We start from the raw sequence: 22707 nt of genomic DNA on the forward strand, positions 1-22707 counted from the left end.
GATTTCTCTTTTTAATGAGCACGCATTATAGTTGTGCCACGTTTTTTACCAGCTGCTACATATATGTTCATACTCCTGGACTTACAAACTATAAGACTGAATAAAACAAAGGCTGAGTGAAAAAAAATCCTAAGAATAAAAATAAAAATATAAATATTAAAAACGTGTATCACAGAAGCCAGGAAAAATTGAGTTCAGGCATGCTCAGCACAACAACATGACAACAAAGTACCACTTCTCTGAATTGCTGTAAATTGACCACTTGCTCTTAATCTGTCCCAACTGTAAGATAAAATAAACACAGAGGATAATTTCTGCATCCTGTGCCTTCCATAAATCCACTTGTTGCCAAAGCCAAGAACCATATCAATTGCTTGCCCATAGAACAGTGCTGGGGCCATGTGTTCAACAGTTATGCAGGGTAACACCCTTCCATCAGTCCCTCAATATCACAGCTGTAGAAAAGGACTAAGAACAAAAGCACAGGCTACTTTCTTGACCCTTGAGATGCCAACAGTTGGCTTACTGAGGTGTTCACCTGCACCCACCTTTCTTGGTGACCTGGATTCTCCAGGATAGAGGATGACTGAGACCTCTTTCTACAGCTCATTAGATCTTTCTTCCTTGGATTGCCTTACATCTTGACTGGGACCATGATGCAAAAGCATTAATTCAAGCAGCACTTAGAGCAAGATTTGAACAAAATATTTCTGTAAATAACATGACATTGATTCTTCATTATTCTACCTACTTCAGATCTCAGAAGTTGTCATTTCCACACTTTGACTAAGATTTCATCATGTCCACCAGTGCTGATGCTTTCCCTAAACCTTTGCCTAATGGAATTTTATTTCTTTCATTTAATACTTTGTCAAGTCATTCCCAGTAGCAACCTGTTAGCTTGCCTGAGCACATAAATTAATAATTATTTTGATTGTCCTGTTTTCCAGCTTAGCTACCGGGATTGAATTGTCCCCAAGAAAAAACAAGCAACAACAAAAAAAAACCAAAACAAAAAAACCACAACAAAACAATGAACAAATAAAACCCCCAGAAAAAAGTTTCCACAATACCAGAAGTGCTTTTAGCTCACTTGACATACTTACTACTTTCTATTTAAATAGATCAGAATTGGTTCTAAATTAACAGATGAGGTAATTTCTAGTTTTTCTTTTGGAATGAAGTATTCTATAGCATAACCAAATGATAATATTTAGCTAACGTTCAAAGTAGGAACAAAAACCTTGGAGCTGTCAGTAACCAGACATGCTGGAGGGCTTCACTCCACCATTCCCTGGCAGAGGGAAACCTGGGGCCAAACCCACTTCTTTCACATTTTAAGATGAGGCTGTTTGCATGTTCAACACACCAACATTCTTGAAGAGCTCAAACTATAGCACAGCATAGTGGCTTACCATGAATGTAGATTTTGGTACGGTTTGAAAGAAAGCTTTACACCAGTGGGCTCCAGGCCTCGGAAGGCTGACTTCCCAAATTAGCAAGAAGATTCTGCAGTGTGGCAAGTAGCAGAGGCAGCTGAGCTGAAGGATCACCACATGGCAGGCTGCTGCTCAGCTATTCTGCCAGAAACCGTGGCTTTGAATGCACTTTTGCCCATGCTTTTACAGTGTAAACCATCCCAAATCAGACAGCCTTCAACACACAAGAGAGTTCATTTTTTTTCCCCAGAGATTTGTGTTTAGAACAGGGGAAAAAAGTGAGATCAGACATGTAAAGCTCACATTCCTGAACTACCAACTGCTGATATTAAAAGCTGCCTCTTTAAAACTAAACTCTATTTGTGATCAACTGTGAAATTTAATCAGCAGCACACAGCTAAATTGTTTTACTGTTTCAGTGATGGATTTTTTAGAAGCTGTAAAAACAAGAGTTCTGTTCCCTCCTTAAAATTCACATCACTTAAAAGAAATGCTGCTTAATAGCAGGTTTGACTGGCTGTTCCATGCTCTGCCACTCATTTACTCCTTTGGTTCCTCTCTCTATTGCAGGTCTTCCCACCTGAATCTGGCAGAAAGAGAACAGTTATTTTGACCTCTTGGAAGCCTAAGAGCAACTAGAACTTTGCTACAAAATTTCAAATAGGTTTGTTTCTTCATTGCTCCTCCAGTTCAGCCTTTTCACTTCACAGCTAGCAAAGCGCTTCACCAAATCCCATCATTAGAAGCTAAAAAAACCAAAACATGGTAACACAGACTTGGCAGGCCATGGACTAGCCATGGAAGCATTAGTTACTAGAAAACCTCCCTTAACATCTCAAGACTGAAACAGTCTTGAAAATGAGAACATAAAGAACTTTTACAGAGCACACACAGCATGTAGTTTCATAGCCTCACAGAAGAGAAGGGAGGCAGAAATAAGAGAAGAAAAGCTATTATATAATAGTATAAGTGACATTTTAAGAAAAGGAGGTTTGATTTACCAGTTTAAAAAAATTTGACATTACAAAAGTAAACATTTGACTGTTACTTTTTAGTTCTGAATAATAAAAACAAAGAATTTTCTGGAACTATTTACAAGTACCCAAAATTAGTAGATGAGAGGTCATAAAGCCAATCTGAAAAACATGTATCAGTTTCACTCAACTAAGGTGGAATTGCTTAGAGTTTTTCTGTACTGTGAAACAGTTAACCCCGTTGTATGTATTTGCAGGTGGATAGTCTAAGTTTAACTAGCCAGCCTGCAAGAGCAAGGGAGTTCTAAGATCCAAGTTCTTGCTGTGACTAATGCTCTGCAATAAAACTAAGCATGCAGCAAAGACACATGTTGGATACAAAGGCTTCTGGTTACAGGTTGGTGACACTCAGGTATGCAAATACAACATCCAAAGCAGAACATGGCAGGTTGCAATGAGAATGGGGGTAGGGGACAACCCCACATGAAGAAGCACACCATGCTACTCATCCTGTCTGAGATATTGAGCAAAATTTTCTTGGCGTTGTTGAACGAAGGTACCAAACATTTCTTAAAGCAGCAAGAGACGATGATTACAGTAGGTACCCCAGAGTTACTCTCCTAGAGTAGCCATTGGTAGCAAGACTGGAGGAGAAAAATGCCTCTCTCCAAAACATGCAAAACTGGAAAGGATGCAGCTAACAAGGTATAAAAAGCCATTCCTGACACCCTAGAAGACTGATTTCTAACCCAAATTGCCTCTTTTGCCCTCCTGCCAGTGGCTACTGCCTCCATAGCACAGACACCTAACGTGGGCATAGGTCTGGGCCTCTACTACTTAATTTTAAAATTAATCTGCTGGGCTGTGGCCTGTTAATTCCACCTTATGTGCCAGGCTGTGAGTTGTGAGGCTGAGTATTCCTTCAGTTGCTTCTGTGACGGAAGCAGGAGCCTGCTCTGGGTGTTCAGGTCTAGCAGAGGAGCAGGGCAGATGCTCCACTTCTACCACCCCAGCTCGTCTGAGCTGGGCAAAAGCAGCAGAGCTCTGTTGTCCCCAGAGTATTCATTCTCCTCTCTTCAAAGGTGGACAAAGAACTCAATTTTCCCTTTAAAACAAACAAACCTGAAACCCATCCAGCTCATCAGCAAGTCTTTTCATGAAAGTGTTTCCAATCTGAAAATTGGGTGCTGAGTGAAGTATATTTGTTTTCAAGCACTTTTTCAATAAGCTCTGAAAAGAGAAAGTCAACAGTGAAAGGCACGGAAGAAGCTGAAGGGAACAGCAGATTTAACACAGAGAACAAGTTTCAAAATTACTTTAAAAAAATTAAAAAGCACCCTCACAGTTTCAGAATTACTCTTACTAGGTTTAGTTGAAATAAACACAAGATTTGTTTTAACCTCTGAAGTTAACAAGTGCAAGTTATTGCCTAGTTTGGAAGCCCTGTAAAGCAATAAAACACGCCATCTTCTCCCCCCCCCCCTTTTTTTTTTTTTTTTTTTGCTTAAAAATAAACTTTGCAAAGTTTTACTTAAAAATAAACAGAAAACCCCAAACAAGTGGACATGAGGTGGAAATACTGGCTGAAATGTCAGATTAGGAAGTGCTCACCCTGCAAGGTGTGTGTGTGTGGGGGGGGATTCAGAAGACATGTTAAGCACTTTTGGGCAAAGCCTCAGAAGGCGCAGGGTAAATCTATACAAGCTGAGAACCCACAAGTCAGAGAGAAATTTCCCACAAGCCTGTGTGAAAGACTGCCTCCTTATAGTCAAGTCTTTGAATAGTGCTTTTCTTCTGAAACAAAGTGCATGAGGTACAGCGAACAAACTGTAAAGGTAACTGGGCCTTTTGTCATATAGTTCCTCCACCCACTTGTACTTTACCACACAATAGCTCGTTTACAGATTCAGACCACTCCAGCTCCACACAGAAACAATCCTGTATTGTGAAGTGAATCTATCATAGGAGTAAAATCTAAAAATACTGCAAAAGGTCTATAACAATAATTTTGTAGAACACCATGGTTCTTCCCCTAAAGACAAAGCCTTTCCCAATCTGAATAGGTAATAACAGACTTAGTCACTCCTTACTTGAGTATGACTAATAGCTTGCAACAGCAAAAAAATACTTATGTACCATACAGCATATGAAGCTGTTCATCTCTTAAAATAAAAAGATGATTTTTCACTGAAGCAGAAGTAGTTGTAGTATAGAAACATGTTATTTCCTCTCCCACCCACAGTGGAGAACAAAGCACTGTGTAACACAGACCTATCTCTTCCCATGCTGCCCAGGACAAGCTACTCCTGTTTGTTTACATCAGCAGATAGGTGCAGCAACTACAAAATAGCATTGCTTAGAACAAATAGGAGATCACAGGGATTGACCAGCAAACTGACTAGTCATCCATACATTAATGCAAGTAAATCATGAGAGACCAGTTAAGTTGTTGGGAAAGCCTGGAAGAAAAGACGGATAGCCTACCTACACTCTACTTGCACTTTCACCTCATGGAGAATAGTTACTCCATCCCCCACAAGCCACTATAATAGAATGAAGATAAACGCAGGGATTATGCCAAGTTGACCCCAGGCTTTGTTCTTTCCCTCCAAGCACATTCAGTGAAAAGGTCTAAACACACATCTGATTTGACAAGCATTCAGATTCACAAAGAACGTGGTGAAAGTGAAATCATACTTGGGGCATTCATGGGTCCCTATGTCAAAGGTCATTCAGCAGTGTTTCAGCTGCTGCTTGCTAGGATTTAAAATGAACTACTTTAAATCCCCATCACCACAGCCACTGACATAGTTTGTGCCAGACAAGAATATTTCATAGCATGTTCAGCAAAATTTACCTCAGAGATAATATAATTTCTGGACAAACACTTAATCCTCCCAACTGGTACTGTCTCATTTAGAAGAGACAAATCATTTTACTTTTTAGCCAAATTCTTGATATTAACCCACATTTTTTCATTTGCAGAATTTTGAATTATTATTAGAAAGAAGGCCTGAAGAAAGCATTTATATGCCTTCCCCCTTGAAAAGAAAATAGCATTTTTCATACTTAATTACAGGTTGATCGTTTGATTCAAGGAGAAAAAAAAAAAGAAAAAAAAAAAAAAAAAGGAGTTGTGTTTAAATCACTTAGCTAAACCAGAGAGCTCAAAAACCTTTATTAAATAACTTTTCATTGATTTTCTCAAGTTTATCAAACATTACTCAAGTCCTCCAACCTCCATGAGGGATGTTTAAAGAATGTGCATTAGAAACTAACTTGAAACAGCAGCAGGCTGGGAAGCTTCAGGGCTACAAAAAGTTGGGAAGCAACAACTGAAAACCTGCTGAGAAATAACATCAGTGCAGGAAAACAAATGTATTCTTCTAAAGCCTTTGTGAAGCCCACTCTTAGCTACAGGCAGCACAGTGATAAACCCAGCTGTCAATTCAGCAAGCTGCAAGACTGTCATTCCAAAACAGGTCACAGTTCAGCAAACAAGTTATTTGTTTTTACTGCAGATGAAGAGGCCTACTCACTAAAAAGTGGCATTTCTGAGGCAATGTTTTCCAAGGAACAACTATATGCCTTTATGTATTACATACAATAACAGCATGTCACCACCAGTAGACTTCTTCACTGGAAACAATCTCAAACTCCACTTTTTTACAGGCGGTGTTCCACAGGAGGATGCTGGTTTGCCATAGCTGGGAAGATGACACACTTCTGTCACTTCATTAGCCACCCAGACTTGAACAGTAAGGCATTCATAGCTCCTGTGCAGAGATATTTTGAGTACACCAAATGTCATACAATTTGATAATGACAGACCCAAGACCCACAACTGACTGCTTCTCAAGAAAGTAGCAAGAGAGACCACGTGTAGTGGAGACACTACATCAACCAACAAGAATTAGTTGCATTACATGCAACTCTTACACTCAGGTATCAGTTTAAATAACCTTTTGGGCAGAAAACAGCATTTATCCTTTTGACAAGAGGAAGGGGGAAAAAAAATCCTCTCAGGTAGCACAGAATGTGCTTGTTCTTTTTGGCTAAGGAAATAGGCCCTCTCAAACCTTCACATGCTCAGTGTGTCTTGTTCATCTGTGCCTTTTCCCCATTAATAACTAAGAATCCAATTTAAATAGGCGACTGGCATCATCTCAAAGAATACTTTCTTCTAGAGTCCTCCTGCTTAAGTGGAAACCCGTATGTATGGTTTCCAGGAGTGTCCTTCCTGCAGAAATGGACAAAACCATAAAAAATACACAGTTCTAACAGGTTTGGAGCAGGAAAGATGACTAAAAAAACCCCCTTGATCTTCCTCATGCAGACACCACAAGGCAAGGCAGGTCTTGCTTCTCTCCAGACCCCTTATGTCCCCCAGTGGGAACAGGCCACACTGCTTTCCCAGTGACTGGCGAGTCCTGTTTAGGATAGCATGGAAACCCCTCATACTATATCATGCTGCTAAGCAAACAGATCTGTCATGTTGGTGTAGGTGCATACTGATTTTAGGATATTCTGAGTTTTGTAGATGGCTGCTATGGCTACTAGATACATGAGGAATCTATTTGGTACAGAGCAATAAGATTCAATTAAAAAAAAAACAACAAACAAACAAAAAGCCTCAAGACAAAGCATCAGAAATATTTATTAGATATCATAATAGCATGTCAGGGAGTAATATCGACATGCTTTTGGCTGCATGATTTTCTGTAACACCCTTACAAATCAAAAGGAAATCTAAAGGCAAGCCCATGTGAATGAACCTGAAAGATTCTAAATACGTGGTTCCTTCAAAACAGAGCATGACAGTCCTTGTTCTCACACACAACAGGTTGATCTGCTGAGAATTACATTTCAGTCTTTGCCCAGATACCCAAATTTAAGAGCTCTGCCTGTAACAGTGTCCACTGAAGCACTCTGCAATAGTCACATAGGTTTTGCAGAATTGCATGAATTATCCCAAGAAACCTAAACAGCTTAGTATTACATCAGAGATAACCATAAACCTTATATGAACTCTGAAACACTGAAAACTGGAGTCACTGGGATTCACATAGGGTCTACAACACATAGAAGAGATGGCAGCAAACAATGGCTCAGTCAGACAACAAAACCACATACTCTACATCTACTGCATTTCTATTCTACCTATGACAACCAGCTGATAAATAAAACTGAGGTAGCTACATGGGTAAGGGCTGAACTGGACATCAAGAGTAAATAACCATGAAACTGATGAACTTCCACATGTTAAGAGCACTGTGTTTCTGAAAGTTTAAGACAAGGGTTGACCTTCAGATTCAGAAAAGCAAAACTGGGGGGAGGACACAGGAAGGCATCTTCCATGTCTGCATGCTCCAGGCATCTCTTTTTGCATCATGCATTACACTTTCATTTGCACAAGGGCTTCAGAAATTTCATAGTTTATACATTAGATAGTTTACAAAGAAGACATTAAGATCTTGTCTTCTCCTCACATTAGCAAAAGATGATTTGTCCACAGGAAGTTTTAAAATACTTTCTACTTCCAGTTAAATCTAGTAATAGATATTCTGAATTGGTTACATTTAAAAGCCGAAAATATGGATTTCCAGGTTTGAAATTTCCCCCTCACACCACCTCAGGCTTTCCATGGCTCTGTGGCTCATGGCCATAATAACTGTATCCTAAACTCAGGAATCCAATTCTGCCATGCTAGTACTTGCTAGCAAGAATCAACAAAGTGATTTTAAGTATTAACCCAAAAACTGTTAAAATTGAAAGACTGTCCTGTTTAGAAGTACTAGGGCTATATTTTACTAGTGTACTTTTAAATACAGAACCTCAACCACATTAGTCAACTAAACATTTATTTTCAAACTAACAGGCACAACACCCATTTAAAGCTTTCAAAAAATCCTGGTTGCAGTGAATTTGTCTGAAAGAGAGATTTGGAAAGGGTGTACAGTTTGGTCAGATTGACAAAGCATATTACTTGCCACTGATTAAAAGCAATCACGTAACCATAGGAGGTGAGAACATTAAGTTCCCCTCCCTCCTCCCAAACTCCCACCACGTATACCCCATCACAAGAGTTTTTATGAACAATTTAGCAAAGAAACTTTTATACTTGCAAGCTTCACTCATGCATGGTATTTCAGCCAGCAATGTCACTGTTGTAGTCTTATACCACAGAAAACACCAAGTAAAACTATACGCCAAAAAAATGTTTCTCCATTTCCTAAATGCCTTTATAATAACAAAAACTGTATTTGCCACATTTCCTTCTGGCTGAGCTTTCAACTGTTTTACCACTCTGTCTCTGGTATTCTGCAGCTTCCCAAATCTTCCCTGAAAACCAGCTGTGGCATAACAATGTAGCTATGTCAGACCAGATCAGTTCAAGGCAGCAACACCTTTCTCAGTATGATGTGCAATTATAAAAATCACAAAAGATGGGAATAGTTCTAGCTTTTTAAAATCCATATTCATTTATTCAGTTTCCCTAAGCTGCATTAATGAGCAGCATACTACTTTCAGCCCTGCCAATTAAGTTACAGATGTTGAAAGATTTGTAAAATATGTAGCTACCTCCTTCCCCATTAAGAGTTTACTTTTGTATTTTCACTCAAATGTCTTTGCAATGCCTACCAGTGATTACCTCCCTTTTCTACCTGTGACTACAGGAACTAGTGGCTTCTTACTGTAAACCCCAGCAATCACTTGGGGCAAGGTAAGAAGAGAAAAACCTCACAGATCCTTTCTTATTAAACTAACCTGGAACATGTTTTAGTTGTCATCATCTACAGACTACCCACCATTTGAGACAATGAACTAAGCTTTTGTTTTATCACCAGCTTCCTTCATAAGCAGCTACAGTCTTCAGCACCATAAAAATCTTGTGTGATCATAGAAACAATTCCAAACTGCAAAATAAGAATGCATGTAAACTGAATTAATATTGCTGTCAAGGGAGCAACATCTGCAGAGCTCTGTGGTATAACCAGTCTCAATGTAACTCTCAGCTGTTTCCTTTCCATTTGAAGGAGAGGACCTCACGGTGGATGAAGAAGGGAGCAAAAGAAATGCACGTGCTGAGGAAAGGTTTTCCCTTATGGAAAATCAATTCAAGAGCTGGTGTGTAAAGTAAAGTGCAGCTAAAAGGAGAACTTCAAGGGGCACAGTTCGTATAACAGATAGAATATACCTCCCAAATAGCCACGAGACCTGGTCGCAGCTGACAGAATGAGAAAAATGAACACAAAGGTTACTCAAACATTTTTTTTTATTATTATAAGTTACAATTTGTGCATTTTTGCTGCTAAAGCATAGGCTTCCAGAGTCCACTTCGGCTCTATCTACAATGACATACTGAACAGATTCCAGAGAGACAGACTAAAGCAAACATGAGTCAAGAGTTTTCTTTAAAATTAGGCATTTTAGGATTAGTTTTGTATGCTTTGACAATTCACCCATATTCTATATACCAAGTTGTTTTTATGCTGACTTGCCCATTAGTTTGAAAGCCAACGTTTGTCAGAAGCTGTCTTTACTTGCTGGACAAATGAAACCCAGGAAGATCCTCATTTAGCGTAAATGAAAGTAGGCACTTTTTTGTTACAGTTGGTTTTGGGGGGAGAGAACAACTTCTGAAGTTTGCATGCCATAAAACAAACAAACAAAAAAAATCTTGAAAACTGGAAGTTAAGAGGGCAAGAGTGGCCACAAATGCTTATGGACACAGTAAACATAGAAAAGTGAAAGGCAGGTTGTTTGGGTTTGGTTTGTTGTTTTTGGTTTGGTTTGTCAGTTTTGTTTGGTTTTTTGGTTTTGTTCTTTGTGTGGTTGCTTTGGCTTTTTGGTTTTGTTTGGTTTGTTTGGGGTTTGGTTGGTTTTTTATTTTAGTTTGGTTTGTTTGGGGGGTTTTGTTGTTTTTTGTTTGGTTTGGTTTTTTCATTTTTGTTTGTTTTTTAAACACCAGATTCTTATAGTGGGTAAGTATAGCTGTCAAAAACTTTGATAGGAATCCTAGTTATTTTTCCTGCTACTGTGTTTCTGCTTGATCCAACACACTACCACTTTGTATTTTATATACGTCAACATCTGGATTCCCTCTGTCCCATTCAGACATATTTCTGGCTAAATTTCCTTCATATCTGTATAAGGATGTCTTCCAGAAGACTTATTAAACCTAAAACATTTATGCAAGGCAGATTATGTAAACCTGTAAACTACCCAAAACTGTAGAAATAAAAATTAAAAAATTAAAAGGAAAAAAAATGATGAAAATGAAACTGAACCATCATGCTATTCCTCCCTTCCTTCCCCCACACATAAATAGCAATCAGGAATAGCAAGTAGTCCATCATCCATTTAGCTCATTGGTATTTCCCTGGTAGAAGGATCTTCAGCACTAACCTGTAAAGGACCAAGGAATACTTTTGACAGTTGAAAAAAATTAATTTTATTTTAAACCCATTTAAATGATCATAAACCAAAGGCTACTCTCTCCATCTCCCCAACACAGATATCCTCCATGGCAAGCTTGTCATTTCTTGCTTTATCATGCAGTAATTTTATTCTATGCAAGAAGCCTCAGGCATTTGTGCAGCTCATTACTCTTTGCTGCCCACAGTCAGATGGCTAATCTGCCATCAGCCAGAAGCTTGACAGACAAAAGGAAAAGGCAGGAAAACAGCACACATGGTTGCATGTGCACACATGCACACTTCAGCTACACAGTGATTTGACAGTAGATCCAAGAACCAACAAGACATATTTGATCCCAGTCCTACTTAATGACTCTGTGACTGAAGGAAAACATAAGGTTTTTAAAGATAGATAGGCTGGGGAGACATTTTTTTAAAAAATAGCAAAGCCTTACGTAGGATGCCTACTAAGACACATTAAGATACAAACCCGGAAGGCTTTACCCAGTAAGTAAGTATTGTGGAACCTGAAAAGTCACAAATGTCTTAAAATAAGGGCTAAACATAAGCAATTGTAAACTATTAGAACAAGACATTTGGTAAGCTTTCAGTTTCAGCACTTCTGCTTTCTTACCTGCTCAGAAAATAACAGATTATTGAAACAAGTTACATAGTCTCTCCAGTATCCCAAACCACTGTGACACCATACATAAGCAAAAACAAATGCAGGGAAATTATTTGTATATCATACTGCATAACAAGGAGCTTTTAAACTTTTTAAAGAAATAAGAGGTTGTGGTAATTAAATGGAGAGCCTTACCACATCATATCAAAATAAAATACCTCTTTTCCTGGGACTTATCTACCTTACTTATTATGTTTCTGAAGGAAAACAGAGTCAGAGGCATTTTACAAAAATATTTTTTGAGCACTGGATCTACAGGCAACAGTTTGCATCAAATACCTGGTAAGAATTTTCTGTCAAGATTATATAACTTGTGTGTCACAGGTTTTATTCAGCTAAGTCTATTTGTATCCTTTGCAGCTGGAAAGCTAAAACTGTCCCTCTTCTGTGAAATGGCTTTGTTCACAGAAACAGAAAGTCTGCCTCTGGTTTTAGCCACCAACATGCTGAGGTACAAATCTGGCTCATCCTTTTAAGAAGTCCCTCTCTGTCATGTAACTACCACATTAGTTATGCAGGCTGATCCCTGAAGGCATGATTAATCACGTGGTGAAATACAGAGAACTATGGCATGTTATACTGCGTTATGTGTCACTGAACTATTTCCCTTTTCCTTTGCTACAACTGCCAATTCATTTTTTCTTCTCATTTCTGCTCAAGTTATTTTTCCACTTTTGTGCAGAAAGACTCTCTCAGCGTTTTATTGCAATATAGAACCAATTCCATCTTACTTCCACTATTTGTTGCAAGATGTATTTAGGGTTTCAGGAATGCAGTATGCCGGTAGTTTAAAATCTGGAAAAAGTACAGGGCAAGTCTTACCACAACAGAGCAGAAGCTGTCAGGCTAGACTTTTCCATAGAATTAGACTCTGTAGCTTAAATATCATTACAACACTGTTGTGAATGACAGAACTTTATCTGGTGTTCCTACATTCAAGCCAGCTTAACAGACTAAATTATTTGATATAATAATGACACATATGTATATCTACAAAATAAATTCCTATTGTAAATGCAAATTCAGTCCCAGCATCAATATCTAGAATGTATGAAAACAGGTTATTATAATATCATCCAACAATCTACTCCTATCTAAAGTTTAAAGTTGTGAAGAATAGTGCTTTCTTATTGCCTCTAGGTCACAAAAGTTCTGAAATTCCCCCATCAGTCTTGTCCTGTAGGAACAGGATTTCTGTGGCCATCGGCAGCACCTCCTGAACAGCAGCACCATCCCTAGCGGTACTCTACAACCTTATCTTTCTCTCCCACATGTACAAGGTAAGAAGGGAAAAAAAATTACTACATTTGCATATGTAATTATGGTGTAGCTCAGCAGTGAGCAAAAAATTACTGGAAGTTGAGAACAGATATGCCCAATGACCACACCTTAGTTTTTCAAATGAAAACACTTTGCAAGGAAGGGGAAGGGACAGCAACAGGGAAGGAAGCCAGCCACTACAGCTCCCAATCTGCTTCAGTCTTATTCACCACCTCATGCTCTCTGCAGAGTTAACTGTACCTATGTCCTTCCTGTGAATAATAATCTAAGAATGAATCCAAGTAGTATGCGACAGGTTCTGTTTTGCTTGAATTTTCCAAATAGTTGTACCAGGAATACCAGGACAAAAAGGAAAGGCTATAGAAAGACAAACAGAACAGAATGGAAGACTAAACAGGTTACACGTTCTGAATCCTCCTTTTCCAGTCTAGAACTTCACATGGTTTATAGTGGACTTAAAACAGGAACCTAAAAAAAAAAAAAAAAAAAAAAGAAAAAAAAAAGAAAAAAAGAAAGAAAGATCTAGAAGGAGGGAAAACAGAAAATATGATGTATACCTGAAAAGGACACAAGGCAGAAATTCCTCGAGGCATTGAGAAAAACTGTTTAAAAACAGTGTATGGGTCAGTTAATCTCATATTTCAGGGCATTAAGAAAAATGTTATGCTATACTGGGGAAGGGGGAAGGTGTTAGGAAAACAAACAAAACCTCAACCTGCTTCTTTAGGTCAAATCTACCAGTCTGGCAAAAAGCAACACAATCCCCATAGTAAAGGTCTGATTTTTCTGTTCTTTAATTTTCACTTTTTCAAGATAATTTCCCCAGGCCTTTTTCAATCGTTCCACATTTGTGATGTTTTGTAATTCCACTTTGCTTTCTCCCATATACACTCTGCGGACAGATGTCTCTACAAAATGGAACAGAAAACTGCCCTCAGTGTCTGTCAGACAGAATTTGAAAGGGGATGTTTGCTGAAATAATGAAAACATTTCATACCGTAATAACTGAAGGTGCTCCTTAGCATCACTGGCCCAAATAACATTTGATCCTAACAAGGACAGGCACACTTGTTCACAGGTAAAAATATTCTCTACCAAATCAGAGTTGTTTAACCCCTTTCTTTCAAGTCTCATCCATGAATGTCCCTCTCAGGATCACAGTGAAAGGCCATGTTTATAATCCATTTATCTGCAGAACTCCCGCTGGCTCCTCCAACGTTCCATACCTTCTGTTACACTCCAATATCATAGTGTTCTTCGTGTTTAAAGAAGTAATTCTACACATTTTCTTTTTTAATTTCTCTTCTCAGTAATAGTTGACCACCCTAACACATCCAGAATAATATATTGCTCATTACACGTTTTCATTTGCTTTTTTTTGTTCTCCAAAAATAGGATAGGTGTAACACATTGAAGGCAGAGCAATGAGGGAGATGCCACCAAACAGAAAGTAAACATTTGTAAGGGAAGCAAAGGAAACCAACTTTCAGTTTTTAACCTTTGGGTGACAGCAGTTGTTAACCAAACTGCTTTGCAACAACAGGAGTAAAGTCCTCACATCAAGGAGATTGTGGCAGCTGGGAATGACAGCTGAAAAGGAGAGAACTGAAACAGGCTGCTTTCAAACAGTACTGACTTCTCAAAGATGAGAGCATATTTTTAGTTAACTTCTGTTGCTCTGAAAAAGCATGTTAAACGATACAATTATATTACAGAAATGGCACCAGAAACAAGTACAGAGCCAAGCAAACTAAAATTCCTCCATTCTTTCCTCTTTGGGAACAAATGTACAGGCCTAAAGAACCCTGGTTATTATGTTCAGCACTAACCATCTGAAACATTTGAATCACTGCCTGACTGTTCCACACAAAGACAAACTTAACAAGTTTCTCCTTCCTGCTCTACCACCACCTAGCCCCCTAATATGTGAATTTAAGCTGTCAGGTACTCAGACAAGAATTAGATGTATAGGAAGAGAAGACTCAGTACATATATTTTACTGCCTGAAAGGTGCTTACATAGTGAGGTGATGAGGGTAGTATTTTTCTCAGGAGTACTGAAACAGATTTAATAAGCTATGCTGCATCTAATTGTAGGCAGTATTTTATCCATCAAGTCTTGCTCCTCCTGACTGGACTTCCTACTTTCCTCAACTGCCACACTGGAATTCTCCTTACCTGTACACAAGAGTGAAAAACAGATTTTTAAATAAACATTTGCTCAACACAAAAGGAAAACTGAAAATAACCCTAATCCTTCTTTAAAAGATGAGGGCAAGCAAAGACTAAATAGCTGCAGCTGTGAAGAGTTTTTAAAAATACCAAACTTCTGTTATTCTTTCTAATATCTTAAAAACAAGACACTAGGAATTAGACAAAAAAGCAAAGCAAGACTGTGAGGAATACCCTTGAAATGCTGATTAGTTTTAGAAATTGACTTGATCAGAATACTAGAGGCAAGGGCTTAGTAAGAGGTTTCAAAAACTTGCCAACATGGAAGCAGAAAGCAAGGTATATAACAACACAAACAAAACTCTCTACAGAATCCCGCAACAGTTCCAGTGTTTCAGTGCAGCAGTCAGCTGAGCTCAAAGCTGTTTCCCACTGATGATCTCATGCAGTCAGCCAGGGCCCAGATTCACTGCACCCAGGAAAGCCACCAAGGTGCATCAGAAATAAGGTATTAAAACCTTCAGTGATCAGCAGATGACTCCCTTCCCTATTGCACCTTCACTCCTCACACGCATCCCTTGCCTTGCCACCCATCTGCCTCTGCCCACTCATACATGCATCCCTACACTCTCCACAGTGTGTTTGTGGGTTTGGGTTTTTTTTTTTTCCATTACTAAGGACTTCACACAACATTTCCTTCAAGAATCCCTATCATAACTGATCTACTGCACTTCCTTATGACTAGAGCTAAACACACATCTTCACTAAGGTACAAGACTGCTCTCCACACCTGCCTTGCCTCTCTCTGCCCAGATCCCCCAAGCAGGAGCAGCACCCACCTGCACACGTAGCCACTTCCCAAATAGCTCCCCCTTAGCAGCAGCAGCACCAACCTACCCACTGACTAATGGCACCAGTGGTAAAACCTGGATTTGGCACATGTTTGTCCCAGTCCAATAGATTTTCCAGGCCTGATGTTTATTTAGACATTTCTTTGGACTTTTTGTTTTAAGGAGAATATGCACTATTTTATTTATCTAGAAATTGTTTCCAAATATTAGAAATACCAGCTACATGCTGAGACTCTTTTTTAGCCATAACTGTCCCAACAAAACCAATATCCAATTAAATAATCTCTGCGAGATTTAACCTCTAAGAAAACAGGCTTCAAAACATCCCACACATTAGTGTAGGGATGCTGGTGTTAGGAGTGTAGGTCTTAAGCCAATTCCATCCTGCCGTGTTTGCTTTCCTCTGCCTACACATCACTGAACATAAGATTTGGGGATACAAAAAACACCAGTAGACAAAATTCTATTTCTCCAGCACTACATTACATCGACATTGACTACAGAGACAAGGAAGCATCACCAGTGAAGACACTATCTTAATATCATCTAAAGATCACTAAGGCAAAAATTGAGTTTTGTATATTGCCACTTGTTTGCTGATAGTACAAGTATTTCAAGACAATAAATATGAAAGAGTTCAAATAGTTGAACTGAAAGGAACAGCAACAGCTAAATGATAAATCTCTCTTTAAGGATCTAGATCGAGTCAAAAGGAAGGGTAGTCCCAAGGATTAAAAATGGATTGAGACTGAGTCTTGCTACAGACTTCCTTCACGACCTTGGGTAAGTCACTTGAGAATTCAGTTCTCAAAAATAACAGGCCCATTATAGCTGCCAGAATGAAGCACCAAAATTTCTGAGACCACAGATGCAAGCCAAGTCCTGCTTACTTGCCTATACCAGATAAGATCCTACCCGGAGATCCATTTTGAAATATATAGGTAAGTATAGCCAGAATTTCAGGAATACTTATTTTGCATACTTGAAAGTTCATCTGGACCTGTGTTTTGAAAACTGGTATGAAAGCCTACATAATACCAGAATTAGTTCTGTTTTTCAAGCTCTTGTTTTCTGAATTTGTGTCAAACCTATCATGAGTAGAATCTTTACGATCTCCAAAGATGCAGTATGTACTTTTAAATACTTCATTTACAGTCAACAAAACACATCGTATTCTAATCAGCTTGCAATATCAACTAGTTGAGTTTTTGAAATTACTATAAACAGCTAATGAGCTGAATGCAATGATCATATATTTTTTGTAAATAATAATGACTGAATTCATAAGCAGGGATTCTTAAGAGACATTTGTCTAGATACTGTAGTTCCTGCAGTTTACCTGCCACAGTGAGTAGTTCCTCAAAAATCAGTTAAAAAAAATAAAAATCCACAACCCAGGTTTCACAGAAGCTGGTTTTATTTCTTTAACATAGCAATAGAGTTCCATGTGCATTAAAAATGTCTGACATCCCTCACTGGCATTTTAAACCCTACTAAAGCAGATGTTTTCACATGAAGAAAGGCATTGCACTGGTATCTTTACTAGTTTACTCCAGCTTCTCCTCCCCGTTGTAAAGCTTCTTAATAGAAGAAATAGTAGGTTAATACCACCTCTGACTCCCAGTGGGCTAGGAGGCAGAGGATGGCTGTCACACCCCTTTCCCTGCACAGAGACAGAGGAGCTTGCTCAGAGAAAGCAAGGGCCTAGCTGAAGTCAGTAATGCTGCTATTAATGGCATCCTTAATCAAGCCCAAAGTTGACCAAAAGCCTCAGTGAGGAGGGATATCTGATATAACGGAAAACATTCAACAAAAAATTTGGGCTGAGTTCACAGAAGTCAAATCGTCAGACTTTTAACAAAAAAATGTCATCTGACTGATTTCTATGATAGGGAAGCCTGTGTCAGAGCAGAAGTTTCATCTACTTGCTACTTTTCATTAACTGTTTTAACAGCATGTTTACTAGAGTCCTATAAGCAAAGAAAACTGTTTCAGGCAAGTAACCATCATCAAAAAAACCCTGATAATACCCTGTCTTAGGTAGCTAATTACTTTAAAACAACCTGCCTTCACAACTGTTCAAATAACAAGCAAAGATCCTGAGATACAGGAAGAGATAAGGACATTTTAAAGTGTATTCCTATTATATTTCATTCACCTAACATTAAAACAGAAGTATTACTTGTTTATATGAGAGAAGATTTCCCTGGACTCAAACAGTTAATTCAGTTGTCCATGTAGACCTCTTCACTGTGCCTGGAATTTGAAATCAGGCTACATTCCTCAATTCCCAAATTGCAAACTTAAATTAATGCTGAAGTGAAAACATGATACCTAGTGAAAAAGAAAGGAAGGGGGCAAAAGAAGAAAGGCAGGACAAGGAATGTTATATCCCAAGCTTCACTAACACCTGACATCCTGCCAGTAGTTAACACCTTGGAGCTAACAGAAATACGTCATCCTTTTGCCTTATTCAAAGGCATTTGTGATCTTCTTGCAGTCCTTAAATTTGTAAGAAAACTTTATATGAATTATTATATAATAAAAACAAAGAGAGGAAATCCAACTGTAAAGCAACTAAAATAGCACTCTAGCAAGTCAGTCTACATAACCTTTTAGAAATGAAAGTACTGCTACCAGGGAGTTAAAAAAAAAAAAAAGCAGCACCCATCGCATACCTTCTCCTCACATATACCTGAGAGCATGCAGAATTTACTTATTTCATAGATTCTTCTTTTTACCAATAAACATGTATCAAAAGACTTAAAGGTATATCTACATTATTTTCAGAACATCTATATAGAAGTTTGGTATCTTTTTAACTCTCCAGTAAGGGAAGTTTTAAATGTTTTACTTGTCTCACAGCATCACTGAAAAACAAGAGGTATTACTTTTAGCTTTGCTGTTTAATAAGAATTATGACAGTCCTACAATATACAGAAGAAATGCTGAGAAAGTAACTAATCCTGATCCTGCAAGCCAACTTGGAATAAGAAAACCTTTGCTGACACTGAATCTATTTAAAGTCCACACAGGATTCGCAATAGTATAGCAAGGCTGAAGACTGGCAAGAATTACATCCCTCTTTTCTCCTCCCCATTTCTCTATCAAAAGAGGGGTAGAGCAGGAAAAGGCAGATAGGAAGAGTGACTCCCAACCAGCTCTATGTTCATGCTTCATCAGAGGGAAATGGCAGATAGGAAGAGTGACTCCCAACCAGCTCTATGTTCCTGCTTCATCAGAATGGTGCTGTTCTCCCAACACTTCACTAACTCCTCTGCTGTAGTGGACTTCTTTGTGTTCTGGCTATATGTAAGGACAATGACACAGGACAGCTTTCTTCAGGTATGAGGCACCAGACTTCCTTGTAAGTGGAGGCCTTGATGGCAGCTCCAATATGCTCTTTTGCTGATTTCCTGTAGAGGCCAATAAAGAAGGTAGAAAAGGAACCAGCTCTAGAGTGAAGAACATGAGACTGTCTTTCCGGCTACAGTTAATGCATCAGGATGGCAGCTATAAATTCTGGTTCCCATATACAGAGAGAAGAAAAGAAAAAAACCACAAAAGTTTACAGCACAAAAGTAGCTGTATTAAGTTTATCACAAATAAACAAAAGGAAAACTTAAAGCTTATGTTACAACAAATTGATGCCATATCCAATTATTAACTGGTATACTGTATGCCAATTGCAATCTCTAATAATCTCACATTCTGTGTGAAAGTGGGAGGAAAATGGTAACTGAAACAGCATAAAACTGATTTTGTGGATACCCTGAACAAGCCCATTGCTGAAGCACCTCCTGGTATGCTGATCTCTCATTAACAGAAGTGAATTTAGAAATTCAGAAGAAAAATAAGTCTCATGCCTTTCTATTTTAAAGGTTAAAGGGTTAACAGTTTTCTAGCCATTTTCTTTAGTATGTTTGCAAGTGAGACATAAACCCAATCCTGAAAAATCTCTATTATCCTGAAACTACTGTGCTAACTGATCCTGATGCTTCAAAGCACAATGACTTAAGTTGGTTTTAATTTCAAAAAAAAAAAAAAAAAAAAAAAAAAAAAAAGGAACGAAAACATAGTATGGTTCTACCTTGCAGAACTAGTTGATAGAGACTCAGAGGCTTTTTGTAATAAAAGGGGTGCTGTGATGAGGTCCAAAAGGGATGAAGATGAAAGATACCTGGACTGATACCACATCTTATACACCTTTTGTTTTCTGCAAGTGATACATTCTGCAGACAAAACGTTTCATGCTAAACAGCCTCAGATCTGGTTTTCTAATATTAAGCACAAAGGAAAAACACTGACAGCAAGCGTGGTAAATAAATCCCTCCCTTGAGAACGAAAGCAGCAGACAGGAGGGGGCTGACATGCATGCAGGAGAAAACTAAACACCATCTTTTTTTCTACCTGCACAAGTTGCCATTTGCTGCAGCGATCAAGAATGTCTTTTCCCTGTTGATTTCAAAAGCTAGGTTTTCAGAAAATTTCTCTCTCAAGTCATCTGTTGATATGCTCTAGGAGCGAGACATCCATATCACTCGATCTTTAAGAGAAAAATCCATTTTCTTTCCTGTTCAGGTAAACATGTTTACAGCTCCTGCACAGACACTGGGTGGTTCAGACTCACATGTCACACACATGTCGTCAGCAACAAGAAAAGCCCCTTTCTCTGATCATCAACATTTTTAATTAGGTAAAGAGAAAAGCACTTTCCAAACTTACCTTCAGCACAGTCAAATCATGAGCTAAATATAAATATTTACACTAGGACAAGGAATAACGTGAGCGTGCAAACAAAAATACTTGCTAGAAAACGCGCACAGAAAAAATAAGAAAACCCTTCTAAGTTCAAAGCAATCAAATCAACTCGTTAGCCCCTGGAAAGGCCATTATTTGCCACCACGTTATTCCCAGAACAGTCGGGATTAGAGAGGAGAAGCACCGATCGTGACTCTGATCTATTTCAGAGTCCGTTCACTGCGTATGAAAACATCTCGGATCGCAGGCGAAAGCCTTCCTATCTGTGACCCTGCACAGGAAATGCCACATAAAACCTAAAATTGCCAAGGAAGGTTACAAAATCACTTGCTTTACATTCTGTTGCGAAGAGTCGCTACGAGAACAGAACTACTTCTCTATTTCCAGAAAATAAGTACAGAGTGGGTGTTACGAGCGTTTATTGCCCCCGCCGTGGACCTTCCAAATGCATCTTAAAGTCACACACGTACCGAAGGGGGGTGGGGGGAACAACAAACCACCAACCCAGCCCCACAGCAGCCCTCAAGTCTGAAATGTAAATGTAATTCCTTATATAGACTGCAGCAGTTGGTCACATACGCACGGAGTGCGGAGCGGGGGCCCCCGGCCAAACCGTTACCACCCATTATTATACAAACAGGTACCTCCGAAGCCAGAGGGAAGGGAAGAAACTTCGCCGCCCGCCCCCGCCGCCCTCCCTTCCCTTCCCTTTCCCACCGCCCCAGCGGGACCCGGGGCAGGGAGAGAGCGCTGCCGTGGGGCGCCGCCGAGGACCAACTCTCGGCGGGGAGGCGCAGGCGAAAGCGGCGAGCGGGGGCGCCGGCCCCGGCCCCCTCCCGCCGGCCCGGGGCGGCCGCACAGCGATGCCCCCGCACGAATCGCTGTCGGCCGCGGCGACGGTGCCTCCCCCGCCGCGCTCCCCGGGTGTGCCCCCGGCCCCTCCCGCTCCCCCCTTCCCCTACCCCCCCTCCCACCCTCCGGTGACGGCCGGCGTCCCCCACCGCCGCCCCCCGAGAGGCGAACGCCAGCCCGCCCCACGGCGCCGGCCGGGAGCGAGGAACCGGCCCGCTGCCGGGCGAGCGAAGGGAACTCAGGCGGGTAGCGGAGAGGCGCTCCCGGGCGGGCGGCGGGGCGATCCCCCCCGTGGGCCCGGAGGTGGAGGGGGGAGTCGAGCGGGAGGGGAGGCCCCGCTCCGCCGGGGCGCGCAGGTAACAAGTTTCGGAGTTGGAGCTGCCGAGGCCGGCCGGCCGGCGCAGGCGCCCCCGCCACTCCCCGCCGGGGCTCGGCGTCCCCGCCCGGGCCGGAGGGCGGCGGCGCGGCCGGGGGGGCCCCCAGCCCGCTCCCCGCAGCGGCGGCGGGGCGGTCGCGGGGCGTGTGGGGGAAGGCAGCGTGTAACGGTCCCGGACTGGCGGCGGAGTGCGGAGGCACCGCTAGGCGGAGGAGGGAGGCAAGCGGCGAGGGGAGGGAGGCACCAGGTAGCGGATATAACGGTGCGGAGGGAGCCGGGCTCCCGGCGAGGAGCGGCGGGGGAATTACTTTCGCGCCCGCCCGACCTCCCCCCTCCGCGCTCGGGACGGCTCTGCCCGGCCCCCGCCCCGGCCCCGCCGCCGCCCCGGAGCGGCCGGGCCGCTGCCCCGCGGGCTGACTGACCGTTATTGCGCCTCGGGTTCGCCTGCTTCCTGCGCTTACACCTGGGGCCATCCGCCATGATCCTCTCGCTTGTGTCTAAATGCTCCAGTCACCTCCTCCCCCGCCCTCCCCCCTCCCTCCCCTCCCCTCCCCCCCGGACCTGGTTTACGACACTGGGTGGTTTTACTTTTACATCACCTTCCTACACCTAGTGCTCGGCCGGAACCTTGTTGCCAGGGGAGACGGGCGCTTTACGGCAGGACGTTTGAACGGCGGCGGGGGAAAAGTTACTGCCGCAGGTACCGGGAGCGGCGGCTGTAGCCGGGGGGTGCTCGCGGAGCGGCTGTGGCGCCGACCGGGGGACCCCTGGGCCCGCTGGGGGGGGGGGGGGGGGGGTGTGTGCATCCCCCCGGCCCTTCGCCGGCGGCAGCAGGGGGGGATCCCCGCGGGGCGGGGCGGGACGAGGGGGCGGGAGCACTGTGAGGGTGGGGGCGCG

General features: G+C 41.3%; 1 protein-coding gene across 1 annotated transcript in view; it reads right to left on the minus strand.

Moving 5' to 3' along the window:
* Positions 1–22373, minus strand: part of ZEB1 (zinc finger E-box binding homeobox 1) — a 112286-nt gene extending 89913 nt beyond the window's left edge. Inside the window, exon 1 of the mRNA XM_071734876.1 lies at positions 22233–22373. Coding sequence (XP_071590977.1) covers positions 22233–22290 — 58 coding nt within the window. The 5' untranslated portion in view covers positions 22291–22373. The remainder of the gene's footprint in view (positions 1–22232) is intronic.
* Positions 22374–22707: the final 334 nt, after the last annotated feature.

The sequence above is a fragment of the Heliangelus exortis genome, chromosome 2, assembly GCF_036169615.1.
Source record: "Heliangelus exortis chromosome 2, bHelExo1.hap1, whole genome shotgun sequence".
Taxonomy (NCBI): domain Eukaryota; kingdom Metazoa; phylum Chordata; class Aves; order Apodiformes; family Trochilidae; genus Heliangelus; species Heliangelus exortis.